This window comes from Camelina sativa, chromosome 17 (genome assembly GCF_030686135.1).
Source record: "Camelina sativa cultivar CO46 ecotype springtype chromosome 17, ASM3068613v1".
NCBI lineage: Eukaryota > Viridiplantae > Streptophyta > Magnoliopsida > Brassicales > Brassicaceae > Camelina > Camelina sativa.
The window spans coordinates 2,273,724-2,284,622 of NC_141896.1; the positions used below are offsets into that span (position 1 = coordinate 2,273,724).

A 10,899-nucleotide genomic window follows, 5' to 3' on the forward strand; every position below is an offset into this window, starting at 1 on the left:
GAGCGGGTAAAGTGTAGAAGTCGATCTTTTCGTCGTTAGGTATTAAATAAATACCACGTTACTCAAATCCACCGATATATATATTTTTAACAAAAAAAAAAAAAAATCCACCGATATATACAATCTTTAATCTCTACAACAACTCAACTAAAATTACCAACATCTTCCCCTATATATATCAGACCTTTGGTCAATCACAAGGCATACTCAAAAGTATTTGTACTATTCATATATCAAAGATAACAAACTCATTTCTCGACGGTCCGATGGGTGAAGCAGCTAAGTATGATGGCTCTAGCCAAAGCAAATTAGAGCGCAAGGAAAAAAGAGCTTTTTTCTTAAGAAAATGGACCCAGTTCGATGTAGAGAAAGCTTCGGCTGTTGTAGTCGTGCATCTGTTGTGTCTACTGGCTCCATTTTACTTCAAATGGGACGCATTCTTGTTCGGTTGGATTCTCACCATGGTGACTAACATCTTCATCACATTCTCGTACCACAGGAACTTGACTCACCGGAGCTTTAAGTTACCTAAATGGCTTGAATACTTATCCGCCTATATTGCTCTTTTCGCGTTGCAGGTAAATACTCTTTTACAAGAAAATGTAAAATGAAACTATCGATCGTACATCCAATATGTATATATACTCAGTTATATTGTCTCTCTTTTTTTCGTTTCAGGGTCATCCAATAGATTGGGTGAGTACACATAGGTTCCATCACCAGTTCACAGATTCGGACCGCGATCCACATAGCCCTATCGAAGGATTCTGGTTCAGCCATGTCTTGTGGCTATTTGACTCCGATTATATCAGAGAAAAGGTAGCTAAACGTTTACAAACCGCACGTAAATTCACTTGTGAATAAGTGATGAGATTCCAAGATTTGTAATTAAAAAGTAAAGGTGAATGTTGTAATACTTGCTACAGTGTGGAAGACGTAACAATGTGATGGACTTGAAGCAACAATGGTTCTATAGGTTTCTTGGAAAGACAATCGGTCTCCACATCTCAGCATTTTGGACCCTCATCTACTTATGGGGTGGTCTACCTTACTTAACTTGGAGCGTGGTAAAAAATCTCTATGTATCTTAGCAATTAATTTCTTCATAAAATTTTCTATTAATCTATTATTTCAAAAATAAATTAAATTCTCATTTTCAATTATATCTTTGTAACTCGATTTCACTATTCATCCAATATAGTAGTACTAATTTACCGCTTTTTTTTTCCTTCTTTTTTTGTTTGGCAACAGGGTGTTTTCGGAGTATTGGCTTACCATTTAACTTGGCTCGTCAACTCGGCATGCCATATTTGGGGTTCGCAAGCGTGGAACACCAAAGACACCTCTCGTAACGTTTGGTATTTTATTTACAAACTCGAATCTCTATAAGACCTATTCAAGACACGTCGAAAAACCAAACAAACAAACAAACAAAATATTATCCGAAAGACCAAAACCTATCCACAATGGGCCTAGTTTCAATTTGATTGAGAACTTTCTAAACTGAAAAAACTTATATAATACTGAGTAAAAGTGTGTAATGGTGCAGGTGGCTAGGGCTATTCACGATGGGAGAGAGCTGGCACAACAACCACCATGCCTTTGAGGCGTCGGCTAGGCACGGACTAGAATGGTATCAGGTAGACACAACTTGGTACCTCATTCGGTTCTTCCAGGCTCTCGGTTTAGCCACTAATGTCAAATTGCCTACCGATGCTCAGAAACGCAAAATGGCTTTCCCTCATTAATGTCAGCTCTAAATCTATCTATTTCTGTTAAATTATACGTATGTACTCGTCACTCACTCTTTTGTTGCTTATGTATGTAATACTACTGCTAAGAATAATCTGTTCTCACGAACTTGCAAACCAGTTGATCCAACACCTTTGTCTTTTAAGTATGGACAACGAAAACTGACATAACAATCTCGAAAGTGTAACAAACCTTGAGCAAGAAAGAGTTTAGAAGATGTAGTCCGGTAACTCCAGAGGAAACTCTGCGACTTTGACTTCGAATTGACTCCCTTTTGGATCTCTCAGACTAAGAAAAAAGGAATAAAAAAGGGTCAAGATTCCAGTTTACTATCAAAACTACAACATATATATGGTCTGGATTCTTAACATCATATCATGAAAGCATACCTTCCAGGCACAAAGGTGAAAGAGCCTTCAATGGATCCAGCAGTTGATGGAAAACTGGAACAACTCTCATACACAAACTCTTCCCCTCCGGCTTGTAAGAGCGGATACTACAAATACAAAAACCGCATTAGAAAACAAAGTTCATTCATATCACAATTATGCTCCTTCAACCAACAAATTGTTATCTTAAACTAAAGCAAAACTATTACCTTTCCTATCACAGCTTCTCCATTAACCTTATCTATCACTTCATTATCAGCTCGGATAACCCAATGCCTCCAATACAGTTGGCAAGAGCTGTGATGTGTCCCATTCAAGATGCATCCTTCAGGCATGAGAGACATCCGGATTGAATATGCATACCAGTATGCTGGTGGCTGATCCAGAAGATTAGATATTTCCGGAATAAAAACAGACGAAGCACGTACCTGAACAAACAAGCCTTTCCATTCAACAATCCACAAATCCATATCAAATAACTAAGTAAGTCATTGCTTTACCTGCACACCATTAGTTACGGCGACAGAACACAAGGGAGGAAGTTCCGGGAACAAACTGATACTTTTGACATTTTCCTGTTCACAGATTTTTATAGTGCCGGTTTGTAACCGCCTGCCATGTTCTTCCAACCAAAGCAGCAAGGCATCCTGTGACTGATGATCGCCGTTGATATCATGAACTGATCTAACCAAAGAATCCGGTACACAAGGAAGCAACTGGCGGTTACTTGTCCCAGTATAAAGCTTTCCGTTTGTGCAGTCTAGGAAAAAGATTTTCAAACCGGCCACTACGGATGCAGCCACAACGATAAGGTTTTCACTGTTGGAGAAACCAAGGTGGCGCATGGTTTCCTTAGTCTCCCTTATAATTTCCTTAAGAGGTAGCAAGTAGACATTAACTTCATGAGAATAAGCAGAGTAGCCACCTATAAGCCCCAAAGACCCATCAAGCCCATTAGAGGAAGAAAGCTCTTGACCATCAACGAAACGGTAGAGAAGCCTTGTTGGAAGAGGAAGCTTCACTTTGAGAAGAGTCTCGAATTCTTCAAGATCATCTTCTGTGGCACCTTTCCTCAGTGTTGCCTTTGCTTCAGGGAAGTTTAAGCTCAACCATAGTTTGAGGTTGTCCCAACAAAGTGTAACTCGTTTAACAAGATTCCAAGGGTACATTCTAAATGACTCCCTCCACAACTGATACGCTGTCTGAAGAATTAAGAGAGAGAAAAAGAAAAAAAAAATCAAAACTTTAAGGTAGTCTCAGAGATCAAAAATTCAAAACCTAAACTTTAAAGTGCCAACAGCCCTTAAAGAACGAACATTCAGACTCTGAATTGATCGAATTCAGGTTAATTTAAATACTCAAAACCCTAGAAATTGTGAAAGAAGAAAGAGTGAAATTGACCTTGAAGGACGGCGCAGGATCTCCATGGGGATCGAGTGGAGTGGAGATATTAAGATCACGGGAACAAAAGATCGACCAGAGAGATTCCTCGGAGGCGGAAACCCTAAGGCGTGTACTGACACAAGCCACTCTCCCTGTGCTTTCAGGACCGATTTTGGATAATACGATGTGGAGAACCAAATCTCCTGCATCTTCTAGCCCCATAGCTTTTCGTCTCAGAGACAACGACCCCTTCTTTGCTTTTGACTTTTGTCGGTCGGCTCTGTTTCAGTTCTTGGAATGTTTCAATATCATCTACCTGATGTGTTTTGGCACTTGGATAAAGTCGGTTACTTTAGGATCTCCACTAAATAAAAATACAAAATTCGAGTATACACTAAAGAAACGTGGATAGTGATACAGAGGGACCGAACCAAAACATGTTCGAAAGAAGACATTAAGGCAAGAAAAGAAACAAATTGAAGTTTTAAAACTTTACAACAAAAGAAAAAATAATCATCGGGTATGATGACTATGAATTCACTACTAGGAGTTTATGGTCAAAACTCGAAAACATCTTATTCAGCAACATTACATATTAAACCGGATCTCATCATCATCTGTACAGAGGAGGAATCATTAGCTAAGCTTTGAAATTGTCCTTTGCTCTTCTTATAATACCCAGAGCTTCTGCTTCATCTGCTGTCTCTGGAATACTTAAAGCCCGACGGATATCTGTGTTCCAAGCACGGAGAAACGGGTTACAAGCTTTCTCCATCTTCATCGTTGTTGGAATCTGAGATTTTGCAGGCACCAAAATCAGTCAAGAAAACAAAGAAGAAGTGATAGTTTCAATTACTTTGGAGAAGCTAGTCCAGTGAAGTAAAATGAAATGAAAGAAAGATTACCGTTGGTAACTTCTTGTCACGGAGCTCTGCAACGTAGGCTGCATAAGACTGGAGTACTTCGTTAGTTGGTTCTATAGACAATGCAAACTTGGAATTACTCTGCAAGATAAAAAAAATCATCCGATCAGATGGGATTTACACGTTTGGACGTGGTATTTATATATGGAAACACCCAATAAAGATCACAAACCAGTGTATATTCATGCCCACAGTATACGCTTGTGTCGTCCGGCAAAGCAATTATCCTCTGGAGAGAAGATAGCATCTGCAGAACAAGATGCAGGTTGTTGGAAAACCAATTTAAAGAACTTACGCTAAGAGTCAGGTTCAGAGAGAACAAATAGCTACACATGAAAATTTAAGATAAAACGATGTTTACCTGCTCTGGAGTACCTTCAAAGAGCTTACCACATGATAAGCTAAATAAGGTGTCCCCTGTGAAAATTGCTCGCGCCCCTGGAAAGTAGAAACTAATATGGCCTACAAACAGAAAAGAAGAGATTATAATGGGGACAAGGCTAAGACATTCAGAGATGCTAACGCTTTTTAAAGCATCAAAGCTCTAATCAGAGGACCAAGGGAAATACAAAGTTCTTAGAACCTCAAAGGATATTATGAAAAAACCAAAACTTTTTAGAATAGAAACTTAATCATGTGAATCTATGAAAACATACAAAATCTTGAATCTCAAATTGGTAACTAATGCTACGGACGAATAAACTATACAGGGCATACAAGGAGGACATATAGCATAAGAATATGGATTGGAGAACTAAACTTTGAACTAATCTGAATCAGAAGTATATAAATTAAAACTTTGAAAGGAGTAAACTTTGCATTTAAGAAGACGTGTAACCAACCTGTTGTGTGGCCAGGGGTTTCCATAACATGCACTTCATGGCCAGCAAACATCCATTTGTCACCATCTTTTAAGGCTATATCAATTCCAGGAATCCGGTCCCTATCTACAGCTGAGCCAATCACCTAAGTACAAGCAACGTCATAGTGTGGAATTTAATTGTTACATAAAAAGTCTAGAGAACATATCCACAATATGGACAGAGTGAAGTAACATTCGCCTACCTTTGCACCATACCTGTCTTTTAGTTCCAAATTCCCACCAGTGTGATCATAATGGTGATGTGTATTTAGGATATATGTTAGATTTCGACTATGCTTCTGCAGCGCATTCATAACAGGTACAGCTTCAGAAGGGTCAACCACACCAACTGTACCAGTATCTTCGTCATGTAAAATATAAGCATAGTTGTCCGTAAGACATGGCACCTGCAGAGAAAAATTAGCTTTATTTGCCAAGAAACAAAAGGACTACGAAGCAAAATAAGGAATACAGTTTAAGGTAAGTGAAAAAGAGCAACACACACACCAGTTCAATCTGCAATGAGGAAGAGACATTGGAGACAGTGCAGAATCTTGAAACGCGAACGGATTTACCAGCACCACGGAGAGTTCTAAGAGGGGAAGAGAACAGCTTCATCGCACCAGAGACAAAACCCTTTCTGAGATGAAGCTGTCTCACGCATGGACTTAGACATGTCTGAGTTGTTAGCTTCACATAAAAACAGATAAAAAGAAGAGACTAATCAAAAGATATGAAACAAGAAGGCTTCAAAAATATACATACAAGAAAAGTCACAGCCAAGACTGAATATTTTTCAAACAAGAAAAAGTCACAAACCAATATCTTTGAGCTTTGAGCAATAAACTAGTGAGCTTGAACCAACACAATTCATGTATACAACCAGAATTCTCAACTCAGAGTTAATTGACTGGAAAATTATAATTTATAAATAAAATAAAAACATCCAGAAAAAAATTAAGAAACTTTTGTATAATCCAAGGTGTTAAGCATCGAAATTTCAAAACTTTGAAGAAGAAAACAATTACGAGTAATCTCTACTTAAATTATGCAGAGGGAAGGAGTGAACCCTAAAACTTGTGAGTAAAATCAATCCGGAGAAGGAGACAAGAATGAGTAAAATTGGAAGAAATACAAACCCTAGAACATCGAAAGAAGGAGGCCGCACAAGAAACTTTGGCGATAGCTTGCATCTCTCTTCGCTCTATGGATTTGATTATGGAGAAGTGACACTCCCACGCGATTTCTAGTTTCTACAGAGAGAGAGAGAGCTCACGGAAGTGACAACAGAAACCGACCCAAGCCACACTTTTACTAAACCAGACCAAACCAAATCAAACCACTGTTAATATTCTTATTAGGCCTAGCCATAATATCCGAATCCAAAAAAACCGATCCGAATCCGATCTTAGAAATTCAATCCAATCCAAACCGAAAATTGAAAAATATCCAGCGGATTCTAAATTTCAAAATCCGAAAATCTGAATCCGAATCTGATCCGAACCGAAATCCGAATGGATATTCGAACATGCCCAAAATATAAGTACATAGTAATAATATCTTAGTAATATTGATACTTGTAATAACTTAGGTACCTAAAAAGTTTAAAATTTTGGATATTATATGTAGGAATTATAACTATCTTGAGTACATTTAGTTTAAAAAACAGTCCTAATTTTTAGATATTTTGGTTCTTTTCAAGTAATTTGAATTGATTTGTACACAAAATTTTGGATTTTTGAGTATTATGGATAACCGAATCTAGACCTGAAAAATCCGATCTGAACCCGATCCGAATCCGAAATTTGAAAATATCTGAATGGATTTTAGAATTATAAATCTGAAAAACCCGAACCTAGAAAAATCTGATCTGAATCTGATCCGAATATCTGAACGTCCAGACATAATTCTTATATAATTTGTTATAAATTATGTAAGAAAATTATAAATAATAGTTTTATGACTATGCACATTCAATAAACTGTACTAGGTTTGACTTTGAAATATATAACTTTTTAAATTAGTGATTTTACACATTCACATATATTTTTCTTCTGAAATTTCCCGTTCGGTATATACGTATAAGCACGCGGCACGCAGAAGTACATGAGGTGAAGGCAGGCGCGTACGCACTTGCTTTGGTAATGTTAGACCGATTATGTTAATACTTCTTAACCTTGTAGTATATTGTTTATCCTCCTCTATTCCATGCGTTTGACTCGAAACGTGACTTTTATACCAAAAAAAAACCAAAAAAAAAAACCAAAAAAGTACAATATTTTTATTTTATTTTTCTTGTTTCTTGGTTTAATTATACTATCTGATCTGATGTATGTATAACAGAGACTACGATGTCAAAGGTAGACCAAGCTTAAACCGGAATTCTAATCTGGTATTTTGTTGCGGTTATCTACGCTTATACTCCGCATTTTTCAGTGGTATAAGGCGAGCCGACCGAGTCGTGTTGTAACTTGTTTTGATCAGTTTCCATGTCATAATTAGTCCCAAGTAAAGTCAAGCACTCAAGCCTTCAAAATTTCTTGTGAGACAATTGTCAACCCAACAGACCTTTGTACATCTACATACGCGCACACATGCATAACTGATAAGTAAAAGTTATATATGTAGAGCCAATTTTATATAACTAGCTATATATAACTGAGAAGATAAACAAAATTTTAATGAAAAATACCTGTAAGTTAAGTAATGTTTCATTGTTTATATTATTAAACAAGGAATCTCTTTTCATATACCGATCGAGTAGATTTGTTTTAATTTTACAAAAAGTAGAATAAAATTTTTGACTGAAAGTCGTTTGTGGCTCATTATTGATTTATTGTACAATGACACGGATATATACATCATTTTAAAAGTACTTATCATCCACTGCAACATTGTAATGGATGACTGACGGATTTATGTTGACTCATCACGAAGCTAACTACAAATATCAAAAAATCTAACTGAGAAAATTCCATAAAATCGAACCAGCATTTAGACAGGGTTTTACAATTTCGTTTTGCGTTGCGTATATTCGAATTAGATATCTTCATCCATCTTTTCGAATTAGAGATCTTCATCGATGAAGATGGGGACACGTGCCATTCGTTTCCGAGCAAAGAGGCCTTTGTCTAATGCAAACCGGAAACCGTGTTAGAGTAACTCGTTTGATCAAATCCTACGTCTGATGTTTATCAAATATTGAAAACCATTTCTTTTGAAGTAAAGTCAAAGTCAAACTGCAATGACCACCTATATATATATATATATATATTCATATTCATATTCATATTCGAGTTAGTGAGGAAAATCCCAAAGTCAAGCCATGAGGTGTTGACCAATAACTCTCTATATATATGTGCCATTTATCGAATTAAAATGAAACCCCATGCAATTTTTTTAAATAAAAAAAAAACAAAAAAAAAAGCCTACTGCCCTACAACAGCTTTACGTGCACACACACAAAAATAAGTCAGATTCGTTTTCCTTTCCGGAAAAATTAAGAGTACGAAAGAAGATGAAGAAACAACTAATGATCGTTGTTATGTTAGTTACCTTTTTCGTTGTTTTCTTGGACGTCAATCAAGTTGAAGCCATGAGGCCGTTCCCAACAGCTGTTGATGAGATCCGGTTTGTGTTCCAAGCGTTGCAAAGGGGTCCAGTAAGCGTGTCAGGTCGAAATGGTTGCACCAACATTCCCCGTGGTACACGTAGGTGCCATGGTTGAATCGAGTACCGGTCACTTGATTCTCTTCTTCTCGAATATACAACCAGAGATTCTTTGATTCTTTTTAATTGAGACATATGTAATTTTTTCTTTGCTAGAAATTTCGAGCCATACGAGTCTTTGATATTTTTTCACCATAATGTAAATTATGTAATTATGTAAATTGCAAAACAAAAAAGGGTGTGCATGCCCAATAATATTTTTTTTTCTCCAATTACCATAATTAATTTGGTTGAATTCGAAACTGTTTGTGTGAACATAATCTCTAGCTTTAGATGGTGTGTAATTAAATTGAATTTTAATGAATGAATTTGGTTGCTCCATAGACCATAGTACGTATTACGTAAAATACATATGTTCTTTCTTTTTTTTCGAGTAAAATGTATCATTGTTCGTAATGATTAGAAGGTTACCAACTTTTTGCAGACAGAAGCAACAATGAAAGAGAAAATCTGATATGTGTACTTTAACTTTTTCCACGATTATACAGTTTTAATTAATTAGTGCTTTTCTAAGATTACCACATCAACATGCTAACTTTAGTAAAAATTTAAATATACCACACACAAAATATATTCTTTTAAAAGTACATCAAGTGCATAATTGAACTAACAGTTCTGCTCGTACATAAAATATAAATTCTACAGTTTTAAGTAGAACAATTTGTTTAAAATTATCGTTCAGTGCATGCGATATGTACCATTATATTCTTCCGTTTGCTTGTTTGCTCGGAGGTTTAGGGTCGTCGATTGGGTCTACAACTATATTACTACCTTATTTTGTAGTTTTAAATCTTGACAGCATTACAGTAATAAAATAATAAGAAAAATTTCTTAAACTAAAGATTAATAAGTACTTATTAACCAAAAAGGTACATATTTTATTTTATTTTAAAGTTACATATTTAGAGTTCATAAAACAAATTAAAGAATAGCTAATCTCATCAACTAGTTTTGGCAGATTTTACCAAGTTGATGAATACATACATTTGTTTTCGTATCTGTTACAACTTACAAGTGCGTCAAAATAGAACCAATATACAAAACTATTTTGTGTCTCAGTGTCTATGACATTAACCTTTTAAAAAAATAAAGAAACCGTAATGTAAACCCAGACTCATGACGTGACGACTCACGGGCGGCACGTGCCCGAACCTCCTGGGATGTTTGTGCAACCGTTTGGACCTGACCCTGGAACCTGACCCCGTTGCAGCAACTGGAACACGAATCGGATCTCACCATCGGGTCTAGCAGCTTCGACTTGTGTGGTGTTCAAGAAAATCATAAAGAGCCCGAGCAAAATCACCCCAAGTATCAATTGTTTCTTCATCATCATTTTTTGTCTCTTGTTTGGGTATTCAAAGTGAAAAAAATATATTTTTTTGGTTTGGCACGTAAAAGTTTTTGTATGTCTTTTACTCGCTGTTTGCTTAATTTGTATCACATTTAGTTTGATGATGACTTATATATATAGGGTTTCTGATTATAGTGATTCGTTAGCTTGGTATCTTATCTGTGGTTTCGGTCTTACTTTAGATATTCTTGTAGCTTGACTTTTACTAGGAAAGACTTGGTTTTCAACATTTGAATCCATGCTGCCTATAAGAATTGATCAAACAAATAAAAGACACGGTTCTTGCCTTGGACCGCAATGTATATACATTACAAGTAATTAAACCTGAAAAAAAGAAGCTGATAAACCAAATAGCTAGACTAATTTTACTTTAGTAAAACAGAGTTCGATCCAGTTTTATTAGAGCAAAAGTACACTTTGGTAAAATTATTTATTTTCGGTGAGTCAAGATAGTAACTGGTTAAATAGAAGAATTGTGGTCAATTCGATCTGCTTAAATAACTTATTCTA

The 10,899-nt window shown here is 36.2% G+C and overlaps 5 protein-coding genes across 5 annotated transcripts; 2 read left to right on the forward strand and 3 right to left on the reverse strand.

Moving 5' to 3' along the window:
• Positions 1–166: 166 nt before the first annotated feature.
• LOC104754768 (delta-9 desaturase-like 2 protein) lies at positions 167–1,881 on the forward strand. Its single transcript, XM_087495008.1, has 5 exons — positions 167–578; positions 679–819; positions 927–1,067; positions 1,252–1,358; positions 1,550–1,881. Exons 1-5 carry the CDS (start codon positions 267–269, stop codon positions 1,746–1,748), a joined length of 900 nt encoding a protein of 299 aa, XP_087351134.1. The 5' UTR covers positions 167–266; the 3' UTR covers positions 1,749–1,881.
• Positions 1,808–3,858, reverse strand: LOC104754766 (F-box protein SKIP16). Its single transcript, XM_010477032.3, has 5 exons — positions 3,543–3,858; positions 2,642–3,343; positions 2,351–2,569; positions 2,142–2,248; positions 1,808–2,040 (listed from the first exon to the last, which is right to left on the reverse strand). Exons 1-5 carry the CDS (start codon positions 3,744–3,746, stop codon positions 1,962–1,964), a joined length of 1,311 nt encoding a protein of 436 aa, XP_010475334.1. The 5' UTR covers positions 3,747–3,858; the 3' UTR covers positions 1,808–1,961.
• Positions 3,859–3,962: 104 nt separating this feature from the next.
• LOC104754765 (putative hydroxyacylglutathione hydrolase 2, chloroplastic) lies at positions 3,963–6,646 on the reverse strand. The gene is made up of 8 exons (XM_010477031.3): positions 6,449–6,646; positions 5,817–5,999; positions 5,513–5,716; positions 5,290–5,413; positions 4,809–4,909; positions 4,620–4,694; positions 4,430–4,528; positions 3,963–4,317 (listed from the first exon to the last, which is right to left on the reverse strand). The coding sequence occupies exons 1-8, from the start codon at positions 6,500–6,502 to the stop codon at positions 4,165–4,167; spliced, it is 993 nt and encodes a 330-aa protein (XP_010475333.1). The 5' UTR covers positions 6,503–6,646; the 3' UTR covers positions 3,963–4,164.
• Positions 6,647–8,826: 2,180 nt separating this feature from the next.
• LOC104754769 (uncharacterized) lies at positions 8,827–9,242 on the forward strand. The gene has a single exon (XM_010477035.2). It carries the CDS (start codon positions 8,827–8,829, stop codon positions 9,034–9,036), a length of 210 nt encoding a protein of 69 aa, XP_010475337.1. The 3' UTR covers positions 9,037–9,242.
• Positions 9,243–9,865: 623 nt separating this feature from the next.
• LOC104754770 (uncharacterized) lies at positions 9,866–10,468 on the reverse strand. The gene has a single exon (XM_010477036.2). It carries the CDS (start codon positions 10,369–10,371, stop codon positions 10,168–10,170), a length of 204 nt encoding a protein of 67 aa, XP_010475338.1. The 5' UTR covers positions 10,372–10,468; the 3' UTR covers positions 9,866–10,167.
• Between the last annotated feature and the right edge of the window lie 431 nt (positions 10,469–10,899).